At 43.9% G+C, this 24,668-nt stretch overlaps 1 protein-coding gene across 4 annotated transcripts in view; it reads right to left on the bottom strand.

The window, feature by feature from the left end:
* LOC147030596 (uncharacterized) overlaps nt 1-24,668 on the bottom strand; it is a 94,301-nt gene that overhangs the window by 53,203 nt on the left and 16,430 nt on the right. For 2 of the 4 annotated variants that reach the window (XR_015056453.1, XM_085874830.1), the window contains 5 exons: nt 22,262-22,437; nt 22,093-22,153; nt 6,841-7,000; nt 6,640-6,746; nt 6,190-6,334 (listed from right to left, as the gene is read on the bottom strand). Coding sequence is in view for 3 of the 4 variants with exons in the window: in XM_085874830.1 (XP_085730956.1) it covers nt 22,141-22,153; nt 22,262-22,437 (189 nt within the window). In the remaining variant the exon portion in view is untranslated. The remainder of the gene's footprint in view (nt 1-6,189; nt 6,335-6,639; nt 6,747-6,840; nt 7,001-22,092; nt 22,154-22,261; nt 22,438-24,668) is intronic. The other 2 variants (XM_085874829.1, XM_085874828.1) reach the window with 2 other exon arrangements.

The raw sequence follows: 24,668 nt of genomic DNA on the forward strand, positions 1-24,668 counted from the left end.
TGTTTCACAGGCAGAGCGATTCATCAATATGTGTGCCGTCCCTCAGGTGGATGTTAATCTGGCGTCTAATCTGCTGGCATTGAAGATGCCAGCAGATGGTGGATGGTCCAAAAGATGGTGGACATTGAAGATCCCACTTTGTCCTTCATTAATAATAGGCAAGCTATCGCTGACACCCTGGAGAAATTCCTAAATACCTGCTCTAACCTACAGAGGGCACTGCATCAGTGGCATAGCCGCACCCTCAGTTGATGATGATAACCTACAGCCTTGTGCTACATACGAAATAAGTAGTACGATTATACAGTGCCTATAGAAAGTCGACACCACTTTCAAATTTTTCACCTTTTGTTGCCTTACAGCCTGGAATTAAATTGCATTAAATGAGACTTTTACTACCTTTATTTACAGATCGTAACCAACAACATCCAAGTGAAAAACAAATTCTACAAATTTCAAAAAATCAATTAAAAATACAAAACTAGAATATCTTGTTTGGATAAGTGTCTACCCCCCTGAGTTAATACTTGGTGGAAGCACCTTTGACAGTATTTACAACTATGAGTCTGTTGGGATTGGTCTCCACCAACTTTGCACACCTTGATTGGGCAATATTTGTCCATTCTTCTGCGCAAAATTGTTCAAACTCAGTCAAGTTGCATGGGGAGCGTTGATGGACAGAAATCTTCAAGTCATGTCACAGATTTTCGATTGGATTTAGGTCGGGGGCTCTGACTGGGCCAATCAAGGACATTTATCCTTTTGTTCCTGAGCCACTTCAGTGTAGATTTAGCTGTGTGCTTTGGGCCGTTGTCATGCTGAAAAATGAACTTCCGTCCCAATTTCAGCTTTCTTGCAGAGTGGAGGAGATTTTCCTCTTGGATTTTACTAAATTTTGCTCCATCCATTTCCCTTCTATCCTGACAAGTGCCACAGTCCCTGCTGATGAGAAACATCCCCATAATATGATGCTGCCACCACCATGCTTCACAGAAGTGATGGTGTTCTTTGGGTGATGTGCTGTGTTGGGTTTACACCAAACGGAACATTTTGCATTTAGGCCGAAAGTTCCATCTTGGTTTTATCAGTCCACAAAACTTTTTGCTACATGGCTTCAGAATCTCCGGTGTTTTTTTTGCATACCTCAAATGGCACTCAAGGTGGCCTTTTTTGAGTGATGGCTTCCTCCTTGCCACCCTACCATACAGGCCAGACTTGTGGAGTGCTTGGGGTATTGTTGTCACGTGCACACAGTGACCAGTCTTTGCCATAAAGGTGTGTAGCTCTTTCAAAGTTTCCATTAGCCTCTTCTTTGTGGCCTCTCTGATCAGTCTCCTCCTTGCTTGGTCATCCAGTTTGGAGGGACAGGTTGATCAAGGCAGGGTCTCAGTGGTACCATACGCCTTTCACTTCTTAATGATTGTCTTGACTGTGCTCCAAGGGATATTCAAGGCCTTTAAAATATTTTTATACCCATCCCCTGATCTGTGCCTTTCCACAATTTTATCCCAGAGGTCTTTTGAAAGCTTCTTAGTACTCATGGTTGAGATTTTGCTGTGAAATGCACTACCCGGCAGAGGAAACCTACAGGAACAGCTGATTTTATTCAGAAATCATCAGAATCACGACCATTTAATACAGGTGGAGGCCAATTAACTTGGTGTGTGATTTTGAAGATGATTGGTTGCACCTGAGATAATTTAAAATTGCTATTATAAGGGCGGTGGACACTTATCCAACCAAGACTTTTTTCCACCTTTATTTACAATTTAATTCCAGGCTACAAGGCAACAAAAAGGTGAAAATTTTTAAAGGGGGTGTAGACTTTCTATAGGCATTATATATACATATATATATATATATATATATATATATATATATATATATATATATATATATATATATGCAATTTGGCAGTGGAACTGGCCTGGTAGAATATCAAACAAAGTGTCACGCTCTGATTGCCAGCACCGCTGAGAAAATCCCAGTGTTTTGGGAAGGCGCACTCGCCCGTTCTGGTTTCCGTTCATTTCAGAGCATGCTGCAGACGTTTCCCCACCCATGGCTGCCTCATTCGCCATCAGCGATCCCCAAGGATAGAGAATTAAGCCTCCGGAGTCGTCATTACTGCCGCCATTGCTGCGTGTTATACACATGCGTGGCTATTGGGCCCCCCGCAATTATCGTTGCTTTGCCACAATTATTTTGTGTCTTTCTTGGTGGTTTGCTGCAGCCATTCACATGCATGCTTATTTTCAGTTCTCTTATTCCTCTTTGTGGCCTCATTTTCACTGATCATGACGTACTTGTACCGTCTACAGGCAAAGAGCTCACTTAAAATGTAAAAAAATAAAAAAATTAATCTCGTGAAATTTTACTTTGACACCATTGTTATTACCAACATTTTCATTTTGCATAATTTCCAACTGTTGGTTCCCCTTCCCACCACAATACAACTATCCCTCAATGTATACAATTCAAATAAAATTCTCTCCAAAATGTAGAAGAAAAATAAACAAAAGAACAAATTTTTTGAACAAATTCAGCCTCAATTGGCCTGTTTAACCTTCCCTTGTGAGCCAATGGTTCATAGTGCTCAAAACTCCATGTTCAAATCACATTTATAACACGCAAGTTTGTCCACTGTTCCACTATAATGTCCTCATGATTCACATGAAAGTACACTGACATCTGTGAATGTTTTTGTCGTGTATGGGATTTATGTACACGCTCCACTTTGAGCCTTAGATCACCGGGAAAAAATAAATGCAAGTCCTTTTACTTGCCTGTGCTGTCCCGATGCACGTCAGTCTTTGAGCAATCATTTGCCTATTTAGTTGCCGAAACATCTCACAGAAAATTCTTATTGGTGCAAAAAACGTAGTCGAGGGAGCGGTCATGGTTACATTTCGAGAGCGGCCAGGATGCCACAAGTCTGGGCAATACTTGCCGGGCTGATGCCATGTCTGGTGTGTAAACTCACGCTTTATTAACGATATTATTTTGGGAACGTCTATTAATTACAGCACCCATGGCGCCAAGCTCCACTGCCCCCTCTCACACGCCAAAATTGCACTTAATAAGCCATTGGTGGGGTAGAGGTTGCGGAGCCTGGCACGTTTTGTGCACGACATGCCCTCGCCTCTCTCTCCTTAGCAGGCGGTGAGGACGCGGCATATCGAGTGTACGCATTTCCGATCTCAGCACAGCACGTCGACTGTACAGGCATTTTTAGCCACATTAAGTCAGAGATGTATTTAGGATCATGTCACTGCCGTACGAAATGGCCGACAGCCGCTGGGGAGGATATGATTTCCGGAAATTCTTTGGCCGTGGCTATGGTTTCTCTGTCTTTGGTGCAGTCAACAAAACTGGATGGACAGAAAGACAGAGAAAGATTGGTAGCAAGAGTACTAAGCAGCAGTAAAGAACGTGAAAGGCGGAATGCAAGGAAGACAATTGTGCAAACATGGATAAATACAAGCAACTGTCACTATTTGAGATGTATATCATTACGCTGATAGATATACTGGAAAGGATGCAGAGTTTGATGTTGAAAAAAATACCGACGCAGATGTAGACTTTTGGGAATGGATGAGTTAGTCGATACGGTGTGTAACTGCACGATGTTCACGCACCAATCAATGACATTCATCCATCACTATTTTTCATGACAAATAAAATTATTCAATTATGATCTTTTGTTGAAGACTCACTTATAGAGTTTATACATCAGGATAAATTCTCACAATACCGTAGAACACAAGGGAATCAACCCCATTCATGATCCGTGGAGGAGTTCGACTGGGAACCTGCCGGAAGGACTACGTTGGTTTAATATGACAATATTGGCCAAAATATGAGTTTTGTCAAAGATATAATGGAATGCTCGGTTCAGAAATTTCAGAATAAGCAGCTGCTGAACCCGGCCTATTAAAGGATGTGTGTTCCAAGATAGAGTGCCCTATTAAGAAAGTTTTACTCAGATCCAAATGTGTCGGATCAAACAAGACCACACGACTCAGACACCAGAAGCTCACTCCAAATAAGCTCTCCTGCTGCTAAATTAAAAATCAGCAGCAAAAAATCAGACATTTGCACGGGACAAAATTAGTAAGATAGACTTTGTAGTGGTGAAGTTATTTGGAAATAAGTACTTGATCAAATTTTCTGGGCTGGCAGGATAGGCTGGAGGTATATATATATATATATATATATATATATATATATATATATATATATATATATATATATATATATATATATATATATATATATATATATATATATACTCACCTCTAAGCTACTTAGCCTGGGTTTGAATCTCGGCCCAGCTATAAACTCTCAACATGGTGTTCCACAGGTAAGGTCATTGACCAAGGTGTGCACAAGTCCCTCGATGGAAGTTAATATGGGCGTCCCATCTGCTGGCACTAATTACTGGAGGTCAAAAGTCCACAGTGTCCTTCGAGGAGAGTAGGCGAGCCGTCACCGGCACCTGGGACAGATTTATAAATTCCTGCTATAACCTACAAGGGGGGCACTGCATTAGCAGCACAGATGCAATTAAATTATTCTACCTTCTACCCCAGTAAATTATTCTACCTGCAGCCATGTGGTACATACAACGGAAGAAGTATAATCAAATTCCCTTACATCCAGACACGATGGAGAAACATGTAACCTTTTTTAATTTTTAATTTTGAAACATAAATGGTTGCAGAAAGGAACAGCAACTGGCACGTCCAAACAAGGACGCACTATTATTCTGTCGTCCAGCCTAATGGAAAAGAGCCATCTATTTATTACATATTTAGTCTCTACTACAACTACTTCTTTCAAGGCAGTAGTGATTCCCACCTTCTTGTGACCCCCCCCCCCCCCCGTGCAAGGGGTCAGATGGGGAACATTTTTGGCACAAGCCTTTCACGACGTTCAAACGTTGACCAGGTCTAACGTTCAAACCAAAGTGGCAGAAATATGCCATTTATTCTGGGTGCCGATGATACCTCACCTCCACTTTCCACGAAAGAGACCGTGATATCTTTAAGGTCCACCAGCTCATGCCAGAAGAGTTGGTCCTTGATGAACGTTCATTCGAGGGATGGCACACTTTGTGATGTAAAGCCTTACTATACCGGCAAAGTACCAATCGGTTCACAGTTTATAGTTGGGCTGATAATCGAAAGGTAAATGCATTACCTGTGCACCATCCTGTTTGATGTTATTATCATTTACACATTGGACGTGGCAGCCATTTTTTTTCTGTGCCATCCCTACATATGGAGTACTACCATACTCCATGATAAACAGCACAGTATTTGCCTCTAAACAAAAGGACAAATCGCCCTAAATTACCATAAAGTTTTCAACTGGGAAGAAATCATTGGTTTATGGGGGTGGGGAGTGCACATGGGGGGGGGTGATGCATGGGGGGTGGGATGAGGGAGTGGGTGATGGGTTACATCAACTCCGAGGCACACATCGCATGTTTGTTAATTACCATACTTGTGGCAGAAACGAGCGTCATTATGCATGGTTAAAATTTCTGTTTTGTATTCAAATTACAGTGTTCAATTTGCAAATGTCTTCATTTGAAAAATAATAAGGCGAGCCTTAATTACCAAGTGATAAATCTCAGGAATAAAAAGGGGATTCAATGCAGAATAAAGTTTGAGTGGGAATTATGTTTTCGATGATCTAAAGATGTAAAAAAGGAAAGAAACTAGCCGGGAGGTGACGATGGTTCGAGGGCATTATTGAACAATGCCACGATAGGTACAATTGAGTCAGTGGAAGCTTTTTGAGGAAGCCCTACCGTAAAAACCTATCTCTTCCATCAAAATTGACCAAATCAAATCGGATTTTTTTATATGTTGTACTTTTGGACATTATGCACAGCTTCTAGGAAATGAAATTGCGAGAGAAAAAAAATCGAGAAAAAAATAAATAAATAAAAAGTTCAAGTGGACGTGTCTCCGCCCGCAAGGGGCGTGGGACGCCCCTCATACAAAAGACACAACTCGAGCATGATATCTAGCTTGTGTCCAAGTTTCATCAAGATCGCATCAAACGTCACGGAGCTATGCTCTGGAGAGAGTCACAAACAGACAAACAGACAGACACACAGACACAACGAAAATAGTGGTCACTGCTGGCACCCGCAAACCAACACAAAAACCAACGAACCATGGAAGGTCGAAACGGAGAGCAGGTTCATGTAACAAAGCCACTCCAGGTAGCCAATGACACCGGGCCGACCAAGGGTAGACATGCCAGCTGTACCTGCAGTGAGTCAGATTCTGCCTGCCGTCCGGCTGGCTTCGGTGGATACCTGAGACGTGCAACAGGTGCACCGAATAGGAGGTAAGAGGTGGAAACAAGAAACGGAGCAGCACGATCACTCGTACAACACTTAACACAAAACCCCAAGTGAACAGAGCCGAGAGGACTGTTTTGTGTAATTGCAGGGGAGAGTGAGATAAGATGAGCCAATTTTTTACATCCTGGATCTTCAGAGTAAAAGAAAGTGTGTACAGGTAAAGTGAAGGGGTGCAAATAAAAGTGCAATTATCTATCCATGCTTTCGTCAAAAAACACATTCACTACATCACTTTTGGTTTCTGGATGGTGGCCCACCAAAAAACAGACAAAGGTGGTGGAGTGGCTCAACATTCCTGCGCAGTGGGGTAAGGCGATCATCGGTCTCAGGCAAATTGAGCCACAATCGTTATCTTCCTTTGCAACTGAAACATGAAATGAGAGAATAATTTTCAAAAACAGGGAATGCATGTTCATCGGTAACATTTATTAAATGCAAAACAACAACTAGAACGGCACCTGGGAGAGTGAACACCTCAACCAGGCTGAACAGTTTACATTTGGTATCCCACTGATGATGGGCCAGATCGTCACCAAAATCGAACCAATTCCTGATCGTCACGCACACAACTTGTCCAAGAAATGTCGTCCGAATCCGTGCACAACTTTTTGAGATATCCTGCCCACAGACAGACATACAATACAAACAGCGGGTGAAAACACAACATCCATCCACCTTCGGTAGCTTAGGTAACAACGAAATGATTTGACTCCTCTATCTTTTCTTAGTACGTTATGGATTCCACAATTTAATCATTTTGTTCATAAATAATTATTGAATTATTTTGATTGTATCACTTTGGTTGCAATCAATGAAACTTCACCTTTGAAGGATTTATCCAAGTTTTATTGTGCACCAAACTTAATATGGAGCCTTCCCGTGACAGGACCGACATGTACGTGACCTTGCCCCAATTTCATGCTTTGCCGGCCAAAGTTGCACACAAAACTTGTATATTTTTAAAGGGAGAAATAAGTGATGCTGCTTTGTTAACGTCACTACAGCTGATCAATAAACACGTATTAATGGTAAGTTGAGGCACATAATAGGGGCAAGTTGAGCAATGCGTTAACTTACCCCCATAGCTACCATTTTGAAAGAAAGACATGCATGCTGATTAATTAGTTGAATTTTCAATCAAATATTTCACACAATATTCTGCAATAAATGAAGGTGTCGTCTAACAAAATATGATAGCCTCTAACGCTGCCTCGGCTGGGTTTGAATCTCGATCGAGCTACAAACTGTCATATTGATGTCTCGCAGGCAGGGAGAGGAATCAATGTCTCGACCATCCATGGGATGGACGTTAACTGGGCATCCCGTCTGCCGTCATTATTTGGTAGACTTTAAAGATCCCACAGTGTCCTTTGTGAAGAGTAACCGAGTCATCACCTGCAACCTGAGCAAATTACAACACCTGCAGAGGACGATGTTAAAACGTAGGGGCAATACCCCTGGGCACTCACCTGGTTGCGGCTGGATAAGATAACCAGGGAACCACTAGTAGGAATGGATGACCCACAAAATATGTAACGGAGAAGAAAGTAAATACCCATGGATTTTTTTTTTCGTTTTAAAGCTGTGAACAAACTTTGGTACATCACGGGTGATGAAGGTTGTGGTCAAGTTTCATCGGAATTGCATGTGTAGTTCCTGAGAAGAGAACAAATACCAACTTTGAGGGGCAACCCCCGTACACCCCCTTCGGGCCTGATTGTTTTTTTTAATGTCATGAACAAACTTTGGTACATACATGGTGTTGAGTGTTGTGGTGAAGTTTCATCTAAAACGTATGTGAAGTTTTAGGGAAGAAGTTGCAAGTATTTGTGGACGGATGGATGCGCCATCCCATAAGGTCCTCAGAACTACGTTCCAGGTGAGATAAAAATGCATAAATCAGCTGATGGATTTAATTCACATTTTTCTCTTTTCTGTTTCTTGTGCTTTTCCTTTTCATGCCCCGGGTCGAGTTTCGCTTGGAAGCAGAATGACTTCACCCCAAAATCAAATAGAGTCGAACATGATTTCGGTGGGCAGGATAGCTGAGATGCACCGCACACTCGCCTCTGAACTGTCTTGCCTGGGTTTGAATCTCGACCCGGCTATAAACTGCTATCCTGGCATCTCAGGTAGGACGATTGATGTGTGTGCACACCGTCCCTTAGATGGTCTGACAGTATTCGTTGCTGGACGTTAAAAGCTCCCACCGTGTCCTTTGCGAAGAGTCGGCAAGCCATCTCCAGCACTATGCCCAAATTATGAATTCCTGCCTGGACTGTCGATAGTCAGTGGTCTGGTCTTGTTGAGGTTAATTTACAGCAGGTTATACCGCTCGTTACCTTCGAGTGTCGTTTCTGTCTCGGCAGCAGCTTCTGCATTGCAAAGTTATTGATCAGGTCGTTCACATATTTCATGTAAATGGCGTTCTATGGATAAAACCCTAACCTAGTTATAAGTTCCCCATTCAGTTCCACAAGAAGGTGGAAAGAAGTAGTAGTGTGTGTGTGTATGTGTGTATGTGTGTGTGTGTGTGTGTGTGTGTGTGTATGTGTGTGTGTGTGTGTGTGTGTGTGTGTGTGTGTGTGTGTGTGTGTGTGTGTGTGTGTGTGTGTGTGTGTGTGTGTGTGTGTGTGTGGGGGGGGGGTTTGTCGACGATGAGGGTGTTGTTCCGATATAACCCTCTTAAGGACATCAGGTTGTGAATATTTCCAGAGCAGGAAATTTGCCACAGACAGGTCACCACTCCATACAGTGTGCTGCTGCCATGGACAGGTCACCACTCCATACAGTGTGCTGCTGCCATGGACAGGTCACCACTCCATACAGTGTGCTGCTGCCATGGACAGGTCACCACTCCATACAGTGTGTTCCTGCCATGGACAGGTCACCACTCCGTACAGTGTGTTACTGCCATGGACAGGTCACCACTCCATACAGTCAGGGCCGGATTTACCATGTGGGGGGCCGTGGGCACAATGATTGTGGGGCCCCCCAAATTTGGAGATTAATCAACAACAAATTATAACTGCTTTTTCATCAACAACTGAACTTGTATCTATAGATTTGGCAGATCCTGATCAGGAATGATTTGGCATATCTGTTCACAAATTACAGTTAAATCTGACAATATGACAAGATGGACGGATTGTTATTGATATGGCTGGTGACTTATCTATGAGCTGATGACTTATCTCTGAGCTCATTCTAAAATCAAATCACAAAAATGCTGTTACTACAAGAGTAAGAGATAGAGATGGACTAATATAAGAAAATAACAAACGACGCACTCATTAATCATACTACGAACTTCTACAAACCCTCTGGACAAGAGAAATCCGAAATGGTGATTAATATCCGACTTCCAGCGACCGCAAATATACAGCAGTGTCATCCACATCAATGAACATACCCACGGTGCCTTAATCAATGGACAAACTTCCTTCGCGACTTCGCTGCAGCGAACTCAGGTATGATACTGTCAACCTGCATGGAATTGAGCACGTCGGATTCGGTTGAAATGATGGTCAGATTGACCAGTCTCTGCTGCCCCATCTTGGAGCGAAGATGGTTCTTGATAAGCTTGAGTTTCGAAAACGAGCGCTCCCCGGAGCAGTTCGACACCATCAGTGAGAGGTAAATCCGAAGCAGCACTTCCACGTTTGGGAAAGTATCGGTGAGTTTTCGCTCGATGAGAAAACTGCACATCTCGAGTTCAGTACGGCCCGAGTCTGGCTCTGACTCCTTCATCATGGCTTGGAACTGAATCATTTCTTCTGTGAGGTCAGGTGATAGATCTTCCCGATACAGCTCGACGAGCCTCGAGCATGACTCTCGAATCTGCTTCACTTCGAGTTGAACAAGAGCACGCAGGAATCCAAATCTGTCGCTCATCTCGCTGAAAGCGTTTGTACGCTTTTCCAACTGTGACAGCAGTACGTCGATCACTGCAACGTATCCACTGATGCGAAAGGACTCCTTGGCGTCGAGTTCTACTTCTGGAGTGTGTCTGTAGTCCAAGGGAGCGAGGTGGACATTATGCTTTCGTCTACATGATTCGCGAGTGAATTCCTCCATACCTGAGCGCTCCACTCCGTCAACAACGAATGTATCAAACTGATCGCGTAATGACTGCACGAAGCTCGCCAGTGACTTGAGGAGCTGCACGGCTGTGTTGAGATCGGTAGCTTGCGACTGAAGGGTTTTACTCGTACGATCAAATCTACCAAGGACAGTAGACCAGGAACCAGCATAGAACCCTATCTCGAGCGTGCACATCGTTTGGTGAAGTGTCTCGGCGGTGTTTCTTGTTTCACTATTCTGTTGTTCATCGTTTGTGATTTCATCGAGGACATCCATGATTTCGCTGTAACCGTCTACAAGAGCTCGGGTTGCATCAGAATGAGCCGACCAGTGAGTGTCGCTGAGGAGCTTTGGTACTTGCAGACCTTTGGCTTTCAGGGCGTCAAATAATCTGGTGTAGCACGACATGGAAGCTGTAAAAAATACAAACACTTGTTCCACGAATTCAAAGAATGCTGCTGCAGGTCTACAGCATCCCATGGCCGACCGACCGACTAAGTTCAGTGAGTGCGTCACGCATGGCACAAATATTGCGAGATGGTTCTCCTGTTGGATCATTCCCTGCATCCCGTTGTATCGGCCACTCATATTAGATGCATTATCGTAAGATTGTCCTCGACAGTTAGCGATGTCCAATCCAGTGGCTTTCAAAAAATCCAGTAATGCCGTCGCTTGATGGAGTCCAGTGTGTCCTGTGTTGCTTAGAAAGGTCATGAAACGCTCCACTGGAGCCTCGTTCTCGATGTATCATAGAATAACTGTGAGCTGGTAGTTGTGGCTTATGTCAGGAGTAGAATTGACTGACACAGAGAAGTATTTTGCCTCTTTCACACAAGCAACGATGGTATCCAGAACAGATTTTCCAATGATGGAGACTAACTCTTCACATGTCATAGATGATAAGTAGTTGTTGTGGCCACTACCTTGGTTGGCATATTTCTGAATGTGCTGTGCCAAAAATGGATCGTATTCCGCAAGTGATTCCATTAAACCAAGGTAGTTACCATTCGTCCGTGACCCAACAATTTCATCCGATCCACGGAACGCCAGATCACGCTCAGCGAGAAACGATATCACGCTCACACTTCGTTCCAGCACCTCCCTCCAATAGGACGCAATCTCACTCACCTGTTTGGCGAGTTCAGTGTCCACACGACCTGCGGATGTTGCTCTGTCTGACAAGCGGATGATATTCGCACAATGTACATGCGAACGCTCATGCACCTCGATAGAACGACTGGCATGCTTCCAGTCATTGAATCCTTCCCCGCCCAGGGCAGTAGCGCCTCCAAAGAGCTTGCAAGCGATGCAGTACAGTTTTCCGGTTGATGTGGAGAAGCAAAGCCAGGACCTTTTCACGGACTCTCCGTTTTGTAGTTTACGGTAAAAAAAAAGATGCTTGGAGCAGCAGCGTTTCCTACCGTCAACAAACTGTATGGATGAATCAAAGGGACCAGTCGAATTCTGCAGGGGCTCCAAATCTCTTGATGACCAGAAGTCGACCATCTCTGATGATGGTCGCTCAGGAGGCCAACATCCAATGTCATTGGCAGAGCCAGGTCCACGATCAGTCAGTATATCTCTCGCTTCTTCATCTGATGCATGTTCTTCATCGGTGGAACCTTCCGAGATGTTGGGTGAATCTTGACGCGGGGGTTGCCTTGCCAAATCCGCTTGTTCTGTCTCTGTTGGTGTTCCAGCCTCTGTCATGGATGAATCGCCTGTTTGTGCAGGAGTGAAAAACTCAGATTTTCTGGGTCTTGCCGATGACGGCCTTTGTGTCTTTCATCTTTTTCCTTGGAACGTTTCCGCTTTTGAGCACCACCGTCATATTTCCGTGGAGCCCTGGATCTGTGCCTGTCGTCACCGAAGCCGCTCATTGTGGTTTCTGCAACTGGGAGGTACCGAGTAACCGAGATATCGTCAGAGTGCACGTGGGACGTACCAGAATCACGAACAACAAGTATGTTTCACACACCTGGAACATAGAAAGTCACACCGTGTTACTGTGCTGTGCACGCCAGTAAGCAGGGTACTGACGGCGTTCCCTGCCAGCTGCAGTTTCAGTGTGTGCAATACTACCCCTGCCGGCCATGTGCTGTGCTGGCCTGGCCTAGTTTTACCACGTCGACCTTCACCTTTTCACCTCTCCTCTGGCTGGACCTCTGTATTCCGTCTGTGCTTGTTGGGCTCTGGCGGTCAGTGCCGTTGTTACTTGGCCACGCTCAACCATCCGAACCATCGATGATCGATCCAAAAAAGGATCTGAATGCGGGCCCCCAACGCCCGAGGCTTGCCCCGGGAATTTTTGACCACGTTGGATCCGTTCTGTGGACCGTGGAAGAAACGGCTTGAAAAAGCCAAAGCTTGAAAAGGACCCTCACAATGACGGACAATTTTGAAAAGATATCCTTACAAAGAGTTTGCAATCTTCATTCACCGACAATAAAACTTTAGAAGCACATTTTCAAGGGATTTTCAAAATGTCATCGAAATTGTGGGGGGCCCTGAAATGTGGGGGGCCCCGGGGCCATGGCTCCACCTGGCCATCCCTAAATCCGGTAGTGCGGACAGTGTGCTGCTGCCATGGACAGGTCACCACTCCATACAGTGTGTTACTGCCATGGACAGATCACCACTCCATACAGTGTGTTACTGCCATGGACAGGTCACCACTCCATAGTGCGTTACTGCCATGGACAGATCACCACTCCATACAGTGTGTTACTGCCATGGACAGGTCACCACTCAGTAGAGTGTGCTGCTGCCATGGACAGGTCACCACTCCATACAGTGTGTTACTGCCATGGACAGGTCACCACTCCATACAGTGTGTTACTGCCATGGACAGGTCACCTCTCCATACAGTGTGTTACTGCCATGGACAGGTCACCACTCCATACAGTGTGTTACTGCCATGGACAGGTCACCACTCCATACAGTGTGTTACTGCCATGGACAGGTCACCACTCCATACAGTGTGTTACTGCCATGGACAGGTCACCACTCCATAGTGTGTTACTGCCATGGACAGGTCACCACTCCATACAGTGTGTTACAGCCATGGACAGGTCACCACTCCATAGTGTGTTACTGCCATGGACAGGTCACCACTCCATACAGTGTGTTACTGCCATGGACAGGTCACCACTCATACAGTGTTACTGCCATGGACAGGTCACCACTCCATACAGTGTGTTACTGCCATTGACAGGTCACCACTCCATACAGTGTGTTACTGCCATGGACAGGTCACCACTCCATACAGTGTGTTACTGCCATGGACAGGTCACCACTCCATAGTGCGTTACTGCCATGGACAGATCACCACTCCATACAGTGTGTTACTGCCATGGACAGGTCACCACTCCATAGTGCATTACTGCCATGGACAGATCACCACTCCATACAGTGTGTTACTGCCATGGACAGGTCACCACTCCGTAGAGTGTGCTGCTGCCATGGACAGGTCACCACTCCATACAGTGTGTTACTGCCATGGACAGGTCACCACTCCATACAGTGTGTTACTGCCATGGACAGGTCACCACTCCATACAGTGTGTTACTGCCATGGACAGGTCACCACTCTATACAGTGTGTTACTGCCATGGACAGGTCACCACTCCATACAGTGTGTTACTGCCATGGACAGGTCACCACTCCATAGTGTGTTACTGCCATGGACAGGTCACCACTCCATACAGTGTGTTACTGCCATGGACAGGTCACCACTCCATACAGTGTGTTACTGCCATGGACAGGTCACCACTCCATACAGTGTGTTACTGCCATGGACAGGTCACCACTCATACAGTGTTACTGCCATGGACAGGTCACCACTCCATACAGTGTGCTACTGCCATGGACAGGTCACCACTCCATACAGTGTGTTACTGCCATGGACAGGTCACCACTCCATACAGTGTGTTACTGCCATGGACAGGTCACCACTCCATACAGTGTGTTACTGCCATGGACAGGTCACCACTCCATACAGTGTGTTACTGCCATGGACAGGTCACCACTCCGTACAGTGTGCTGCTGCCCTGCAGAAGTTACCATTCCATACAGTGTGTTACTGCCATGGACAGGTCACCACTCCATACAGTGTGCTATTGCCCTGCAGAAGTTACCATTCCATGGTACGGTATCGCTGAAGCAAGCCTCGGTAAAAGCAGGAATTTGCAACTGTTCTGTCAGGGTAAGGGGAAACAATGCCCTATACAGTGAGATAATTAATGTTCACAATTAACCAGTTCTGAATTGCCTGTTCCACTGTTAACATCTTCATTAGAAAGAGCAAAATTGGATACAATCCAGATGAAAACTGGGCCCGAAGCAGCATTTAACACCAGTACAGGAACCACTATGTAATCAGTGGCCATTGCTCCAACGTTAATTTCTCCCTCCGAACCAATGGCAGATTTAAGATGAGGAGAAATAATGGCTTATTATGGGAATTATTGAAGTGCTGTGAATTGTACGCTAACTAGTCAGCCGGACACATTGAATGCTGCGAAGGGAAGGGCGGGTAGGGAAGGAGACGGCCTGGTCGGCGGCCTGCGGCATAGAAGGCCCGGGCGCCGGGCTTCCGGCACCAAATGTCAGCGCAATTAGTGGCAGCTCTCCCCGCCTGTTGCTCTTGGCGCCTGGGACAAGTGCGCCCGTGTTGCTGTGGCCGGTCACCCAGAGCCGGAGCCACAGGGTGGCTGTGCCAAAACAAAGGCGGCCCTCTTTGCCCGCGGGTGCTCAATGAGAGGAAATGCTCACGGCTTAATGCGGTTTCATTTGGAAACCATTTTCTAGGGTAGTTTTGCGAGTCTTTTTCCCATATCACGGCGTTTTGTCTGCCAGTTCATCTCTATATATCATTGTGAATCTTTAAACATTTTCTTTACATTACACTGCCCCCCCCCCCCGCCCAAAAAAACGATTTGTCAACAGCCAAAACAATTCCTAATATCCATGAAATCAATCACATCCTACATGTGGGATGGTTCAACCTTAACCTGGACTTTTGTCTTAAACTACAATCAGGCTTGTATGTCACCATGACGAACAATCCTCATCAGACTGTGCAGCCAATGTTCGATAAATTTCAACACCGATCCGAAATGCCAGAATTATTCCCCGTTTGCCAATCTTTGATATCTCACTCACCACCGGCATGTGCACTCATTAAGAGAAACCACCTGATTATGGGAAATGTTTCCCAATCGATGCAATCAGAGTGCTTCTGTCTGTCTGTCTGTCTGTCTGTCTGTCTGTCTGTCTGTCTTTCTCAGAGATGGCTGAACAGATTTTCGTCAAACTTTCAGAGGTTCATCAGTGAGGGCCTGAGAGTGTTTTTGGCAAAAAAAAAGAGAAGACTTGGATTTTTTTTTTTTTTTTTAGATCCTTGTGGAGGATCTCGAAGTCTAACTCACGTTGTTGTTCTTCATCTTCTTCTTGTGGACTTTTTTGTTTCACAGCCTACAGTTTTCATCGAAACTTCCGGAAACTTGGCATATATATGTAAAAATACCCTGCACAGACGGTAACCATCTCAGATTTTGAAAATTCCTCCGAGAAAAAAAGTTATGACGTCAAAATATCACCGCTAATGGAAATCGCCGAAAAAATTATCTCCGAAACTAGGCAAGCTTTTTGAATTCTGCTTGCGGGAATCGAACAGGGCATTAGCAGAGATGAATTACCGCACGTATGATACATCACTATGACGTCATATCAATTTTTATGACGTCATTCCTATTTTTTTGACATTTTTTGTTTCACAACCCAGAGTTTTCATCGGATTTTCGTGAAACTTGCCATGTATATGCAGAAAGCCCATGCGCAGGCAGTAACCATCTCAGATTTTGGAAATTCTTCCGAGAAAAAAAGTTGACATCATAATATCGCCGCTAATGGAAATCGCCTATACCATTATCTACGAAACTAGGCAAGCTGTTTGAATTTTGTTTGTGGGAATCAAGCCGGGCATTAGCACAGATAATTTATTACAAACCTGATACATCACAATGACGTCATATTCGTTTTTATGACGTCATCATTAAGAGGACAAGGATCTTAGCTCATTTGAGCTTGTTAAATCGCTATAGCGTGCTGAAACGACGTGGAAGGTAACATTAAATAATCCTCGATCCAATTCCTTAGTTGGTGGTGTGAAGTGTTTTGTCCCCACCCGCCCCCGAAAAAAAACAAAACAAATAGACTGGGAAATACTGGGTGCTCCTGCTAGTATTTTACTATTTAAAGGTAAATCCCCATTAAAGGTACTGTATTTACCTATAAAAACAAACAAACAAAAAGTAAACCTGTGTTGTACTGATTACAGAGCATTGGTGTTGCTATAACAGCTTTCTGGAAAAAGCTCAGACTGGGTAGTTTGCCTTTGCCTTCCCAACATTGTTTGTCCGTGTTCTATCCATATTAAATGCCAAGTGCAAAGCAAGGAAGCAGCACATACCATTTTTTAAGTCTCTGGTATGACTCGGCCAAGGTTAGACAGACCAGCTTTCCAGATTCAGAGTGGATGCTCTGACATTTATGCCACTAAGTCCGACCTATACGTGTATCAATCTGTACGTACATTATATTCCACATATTATCCAAAGTCCACATTAAACTTGAACAGCCCTTGTATTTACCTTCTCTTATTCTTTCTTCGTCCTTTTATTTTATTTTTTAAACTTAGTCCTTATCATGTACAGTACAGTACAGTACTTATCTTGAATTATCTTTCACTGAGGTAGCTCAAAAGGAAACAATGTGGAAATGGCAAATGCAAAACCATGAACCAATATATTCTACATTCCTGCGACACCTTCAGCTGAACGTCAGGTATGGACAATTAGTTTGTGAAGGACTTCGGCAAAAAATAAACTTATTGCAGCTGACCCCAACAGAAGTCAAGTGGGTAAGATTTCTACGGTCACAATACGGCGAATCTGCAAATGACGAATCCGCTAATGTCACGGGTGGAAACCCTCACATTATTTCCTGATTCTTCTTTAAGCTCAATCTGTCTATGTCTTCATTCCAAACAGCATCATTCCAATTACAAATTAATACTACTAGCAGAGTACCCGCCCGATGGGCAATCTTGTTCCAAGCATGCAACACGTTCTTCTGACGCATACCGTTATTTTGGCGGTGTATGGGCAACAACGTATGCCTGGTGTTGACTTAATGGTTAGGGTGGTGGACTTGGGATCCTCAAGTCCTGAGTTCAAATCCCACTCAGCTGTTGAATTGATACCAGGTGGGGTTGACTCTGCCTGTCATCCTTCCGAGGTCGGCAAAATGAGTGTCAGCTTGCTGGTATCCTGTGTCGGAGTGGCGACGTGCCCAGGATTGTACCCAATAGCCAAGCAGACTGCTTGGGCAGCACCAAAGCTTTGCACTGAGTATGGTCCCAATGGATGGATGGATAGGCAACAACAACAAAAAAATAACCCAGGATACGTGCATGAAGCAAAAACATACCTATTGCTTACAATTCAAATCAATACACCTCAGTGCACTGGAAAACGTGGGGACAGAAATACTGAACTGAAAATGGTGGAGACTCGTAATACCCTCTCTCACCTGGTGGAGGCGCTACCCGATACACATTGTCAGAGTTTGCGTCCCGCCTCCACCTCCCCCAAGACCATCAATAAATCTATAGCAAAGATAAAATCACCCCGATACATTAATTGGGGTCGTGCTGATCCTCTGCAGCAAGTCTGGATGCAATCAGCCCAGAACTGTAGGAGGAGTAGCATGAGAAATGCATAAACACCGGTCCGTTTATTATAGTAAGGATACCATTAATATTACAAAATACAATGTTACAAACACTCCTGAAGTAAACAAATACAAACACCATTCTGATGTTGCATCTGTATAAGGAGCAACTTTGTATGGATCGAAATTCAAAATCATAATTGTAATGAGGAATTCATGAAACCTCCCAACCACCTTAGGACACAGGCTGGGACCCCAAAAACGTTCCACACAAGGTTTGGCGGGGCTAATCCCAAAACTCAGGGAGCAGTTCAGGGTCATATGGATGGACACTCCTGCTTTCCAATATAGATGTCTCGGTGTGTGTGTGTGTGTGTGTGTGTGTGTGTGTGTGTGTGTGTGTGTGTGTGTGTGTGTGTGTGTGTGTGTGTGTGTGTGTGTGTGTGTGTGTGTTGTGTCATACTACTAAACTGCTATATGGAAGGAGTTGAAATTTTCTGGTTGTTCCCTGGGTATCTGTATGGGTTTTATTTTAAAGTGGGGAATATGGGACTTTCAAAATGATGTATGAATACTAAAGGAGGCCTTTAGCACACGCGCAGTGTGTGTTTTACATCGATTCGGTTCCGCTCCGCAGGGCACGTTTAACTTGCTGTTGCTCGCACAAAATCTACAATTCAGATCGTCTTTTAAATATGACTTTTAGCATTTAGACGAAAGAGTGGCAATGTAATAATGGTTAACCATAATTGTTCTGCTCCTGAATGCAAATCGGACTGATGGAAACGGGTTGAGCTACGCGCGCACGCGCGCGCACACACACACGCACACACACGCACACACGCACACACACACACACACACACACACACACACACACACACACACACACACACACACACACACATACACACGCACACACACGCACACGCGCACACACGCACACACACACACACACACACACACACACACACACACACACACACACACACACACACACACACACACACACACGCACACACACGCACACACGCACACACACACACACACACACACACACACACACACACACACACACCTCCTTTCACCAATAGATGAAAAAATGTAGTTAAATTTATTTTGTGGTCCCAGAATCAAAGAAAAATATATACATATATTTATAATGGCACTCACAGCCCATACAACACCCACTCCCAACCCTCCTCCCCCTCACCACTCTCATCCTAAACATGGTTAATAGTAATATCATCTTTTAAACTTACCCTGTGCATCAACAAGCTCCAGATATGAACTTCCCATTGGTGTTAAGAAACATGAAGGTTTGGATGGAACGCACCATCTACCAACCTTCGGTCTTTCACGGGCCCACATCGTCGAGAGATTTTGTAGTACGGACTGCAAGATATCAACTTTTTGGACGAGTTTATCAGGAAGTTCTCTAAATATTTTGCTGTGCAGAGGCACACCATTTTCTTGCAGGCGCATTTACCAGTACTTTCGGTTTTTGTACACCGCTCCTTCCAAATTACGTGTGAGGCGATGTATGACGTCATCACCGGGAGCAAAGGAAGGGAGCACTCAGTTTTTACTCCGTTTTCTTTCTTGCTTGTTAGTTGCAAAATCGAAGATTTTTCAAGTACATCGGTCAGTCGATTTTGTTATTCTGTCTATTTGTCGCCTACAGGTCACAATTTTAAACCAATCTTCATGAAACTTCACCACATGATAGGAAGAAGCCTATTGTTTGAGGTCAAAAGGTCAAAAGGTCAACATAGGCCAAAGGTCAACAACTAAGGCGGTGTTTCTAAAATCCTCAATTTTAATCCGATCGACTTTAAATTTCAAGATGAGTTGCATATCACGACACTGAATTCAACCAGCCAATTTTTTTTTTAGGTCAAATTAGTTTTTATGAATTTTGCAAGTATCGTGCTCTGCGCGACGTCTTCTTGGAACATGCAAAATCGAAGATTTTTCAAGTATATTTGTTCGTCGATTTTATTATTCTGCCTGTTGGGTGGTCGCTAGACTACCGTTATTCTCAGGTTTTCCGTCTGTCTGTATGTATGTAATGGACAGCTCTGGAGGCCAGAGGAGTCAACCGATTTTGATGAAACTTGACTGCTCGGTTCATATCAGGCTCGAGTTGTATGCTTTTGAGCACCGTTGCTATGGACGCCACCGTTGCCTAGCAACGGGACTTTGAAATTTTTGAAAAAATCTGAAAAAGATTTATATATACTGTATATATTTGTTCGAAAATCAAAAATCGGCTTCCGCGCTTTTATGCGCACTATAATCAACCTCTTTGTCAAAAAATTTCAGCCCGATCCGTCAAAAACTGTATGACTAGTATGCCATTATGTAGCGAGCACCCATGTCGCCTACCGGCTTGTCTGTTTGTCTGTTTGTCTGTCTGTCTGTTTATCACCTACAGGTGACAATTCTAAACCGATCGTCATGAAACTTTACCAAGTTGTCGAGGTAGTCTCAACAGAGAAGCCGAGTGATTTTGAGGTCAAAGATCAACTCAAGGTCAAACTTCTAAAATCAATTTTCAACTGAAAAATCGTCAATTTACATCCTATTAACTTGAAAGTTGAACAGGATTTGCAAAGTCCATCACTGAAACGGGATAGCAACTATTTTTGAGGTCAAAAGGTCAAAGATCAACTCATGGTCAAACTTCTAAAATCATCACGTTTCCTCTAAAAAAAATCAGTAATTTTCATCTGATTAACCTGAGCTACTTGTTTAAAAAGTTTATTTTTTGGTCGTTTCGTTCTGCAATACTCATCTGGCAGCAATGAAATATGTCCAGGCCACCCCCATATACTTTGTTAATAGGGATTTCTATGCACGTGCACCGAGCAATCTGGAGCAGATGAAGTAATTTTGAAAGTGCCATATTATTATAAGAAATGGGTGAATTAATTATCATCACTCATCATGCACTACTGCACAGCTGGACAGAATTACTTGAAAACTGGATGTCATTACAAAATAATAAATTAAAATCCCAGAAGTTGTACAACACAAAATAAGGCCCCCCCCCACCTTCCCTTCCCTTTCCACTTCGATAGGGAGTGGGTGTTTCTCGTGCAATAAATTAATGAATGTCTGACAGGATGGCCTAGTCCGCCTAGACATAGGCAAACTCCCCTCTAAGCTGTCTGGTCTGGGTTCAAATCTCAACCAAGCTATAAACTGTCATCCTCGTGTTTCGCAGGCAGAGTGAGGCATCAATGTGTGCCATCCCTCCGATGGATGTTAAACTAGGCATCCCATCCGCTGGCATTAGTTGGTAGATGTTAAAGATCCCACGATGTCCTTCACAAAGAGTAAGCGAGCTATCGCCAGCACCCTGAACAAATTCCAAATTCCTGCCATAACTACTGCTGGGAGAGCGATGGCAAACAGCCCAGCATTGCCCTTGCCAAGAAACTACTGTAGTAGCACAAATGCTTTGTAACAGAGTACGGTACATCAGTCAGTCAAATTCACAAAGTTTGTTTGTTTGTTTGACTTCTATGAACTCCTTAATTGAATGAGTTGAAAATTACTGGTTGTACTCAAGGTGTGCCAGGAAGGGATTTAGGTGGTAATATTAAAAATATATTTTTTAATTTAAACAACACCTGAGGGAGAGGAGGGGGTGGGGAGAGATTCCAACTCTCTCTGTTAATATGTATGGCAGAGCGCCGTTTCTGGTGAGGGTTGGTATTGCAATAAGTCATACCATCTAATAAACCAATTCAGGTGTCATTATCACATCTAATTCTAGGGGAATTAACCTGTCAGTAATAGCACGGGTTCTTCGCAAGTATGTACAAATCAATTTTGTTAAAAAAAAAATCAATCTTCGTTAATGTGTCAATACTTCACTTTTCATTACCATCTGTGATGTGACTACACAAGTGGATCCAAGAGCAACTGTCTTCAATCAGTCTGCAGTGCTGAAAGCCACAGGACAAACGTCTTATTTTTTGACGCAAATGTCATGAGTCCAGACATGTCAATGCCACATACAAAACCACTCGCAGACCAGCACCAGCATTACTCACCAAAGACGATTTGCAGGGAACAGGAGTGTTAGAGGGCCTTTTTTAACCATGGCTGAGCCACATTTGGTTTGGATTTGGACGTGCCATTGCGATGCCACGGGTTCCCGTTCCAGGCGTGGGTGAGGGATGGCGTGGCGAGATGTACGCAGAGGCGTGTCGGAATCCGCTCGGAACGTCTGCATGTACAGCACGAGGTCAGAAACCTTACTTAAAGTCAGAAACTTTTATAGACCAGTAAATACAGTCCTCAAATACACGGACAAGGAATGAGAGATTCACACGGGCATTTCATTTCCACGAACCTGGCATATGTTGCAAGCCTGCCAGGCTCAGTCAAATATTCACATAAAATTTTCACGATTATTTGTCATTGGCAAAGACTATTAACTAAATACAGAGAATATTTAGACAAATATGCACTGGAGACAAAGACAACTTTCCCACAGATTTCAATCCGAGTGGTTTGCTTTATAAACTTGTTAACAATATTCCTTCAATACAATACAAGTTTTAACTCTGTTAACTATATTTTAAATCAAAATGACATTTTAAAAATTTATTATATTTGACCTTTTCAGCTTTGTTTGACTCATTTACTCATGATTTAAAGAAATGACAGATTGAATGGACATTTTGAAACCACGAAACTGTCATTGCCCGAGAGAATGGTGCACAGGTCCATGAAACTTACTTTTAAGCCTTCTCGTGTGCGTTTGATTCCTAACCTGACGACAAACTGTGAGATTGGTGCTTCACAGGTAAGGTGTCGCGTCACAAAGTGGGCAGTCCCTTGGATGGATATTAAGCTGGTTGTCCCGTCTCCTAGCATTAGTTGGTGGATATTAATGATATCACTGTGGCTTTGACGAAGAGTAGGCAAATTATTGCTGGTACCCTGAACAAAGTACAAATTCCTGTCCGAATTGGCTCCAATCTAACTTGCTCACTCTTGAGCCAGCAGGTTGGTCATGAAAGACTTTGGCCAAAAACTTTCCCCTAGTCGACCCCACAAGAAAGTGGGAATAATTGGGGCCATTAAAATAGTAGTAATACTCGTAGAAGTACTTCTCTTTCATTCACATGGCTGCAAACTGTATCCGCAGCTGTGCTGCTGATGCAGTGCCCACCCATAGTTTATAGCAGAAACTTATAATATAATTTGTCAGGGTGCCGACAAAAGCACGCTAACTCTTCATAAAGGGCACCCTGGGATTATTTAACATCCAATAACTAGTGCTGGAAGACTGGGACACAGTTTAACGTCCATCCGAGGGATGGCACAGAGACTGATGCCTCGCCTTGCCCATGAAACACCGGGAGGGCAGTTTATAGCTGGATCTAGATTCGAACCCAGGCAAGACAGCTCAGAAGCAAGTGCACATACCTCTAAGCCACCCTGCTAACTAGTAATGGTAGCAGAGTGGTTGCTGTACACTTGCCTCTTAGCTGTTTAGCCTGGGGTTGAATCCTGAGCCAGCTATAAACTGTTATCACAGTGTTTCACAGTACCTGTCTTTCGTGCAGGATGATTCGTCAATGTGTGTGCCATCCCTCGGATGGACGTTAAACTGGGTGTACCATCTGAGGGTATTAGTTAGTGGACGTTAAAGATCCGGTTAAAGTTGGTGGACGTCCTTTATGAAAAGTAGGGGAGTTATCCCCAGCACCACGAACAAACTCCAAATTCCTGCCCTAACCTAAAGAGGCATTGCATCAGCGACACAGGCGTACCCTCAGCCAATGATACTACCCCGCAGCCTTGGCTTGCACATGAAAGAAGAATAAGTTGTGTCGGTAATGGTAATAGTAGTAATATATGGTCGTCGTTTTTCAGTGAGGCAGAGGTGCCATCTATCTAATATATAAAGAAGAAAGTTTGTTTGTTTGTTCACGTATGCATTCGGACCCTGCAGGAACCAAAGCAACCAAACTTTGCATTGCCTCCTCTTTCATCCAGAGGAAGGCCGAGGGCTATGTTTGGATATATATTTTTTAAAAAATTGTCCAATATAAAACCAGATAATTGGTTTTCAGACCTTGTGCTTATACACTGCCTGGGTCCCCCCCCAGGAGTGATCAAGTAATATGTATTGTGAAGATCATATGTTGAGGTTGTAATGATTTGTGGGTCAACATCACAAATTTAATTATTATAGTGTTTGCATGTGCACCTGTTATTAAAAAGATTGTTTTACAGGTTTATTACAACACCTCCGTGTTCAGGCCTCGAGTAAGTATGATGCTTATGCACTGCCTGGGATTTTTCCGGGAGTGAGCGAGTAAAATGTTTTGCGATTGATATGCAGGGAATTATTTAAATACATATTTCATTGAATTTCTTCAGGCCACGCGGGTACTTCAGCTCGTTTATTATGTAGGCAAGTATGATAGAATATTTAACCTGCCT

This window comes from Eptatretus burgeri, chromosome 3 (genome assembly GCF_056783735.1).
Source record: "Eptatretus burgeri isolate ZD-2024b chromosome 3, Ebu_testis_v1, whole genome shotgun sequence".
NCBI lineage: Eukaryota > Metazoa > Chordata > Myxini > Myxiniformes > Myxinidae > Eptatretus > Eptatretus burgeri.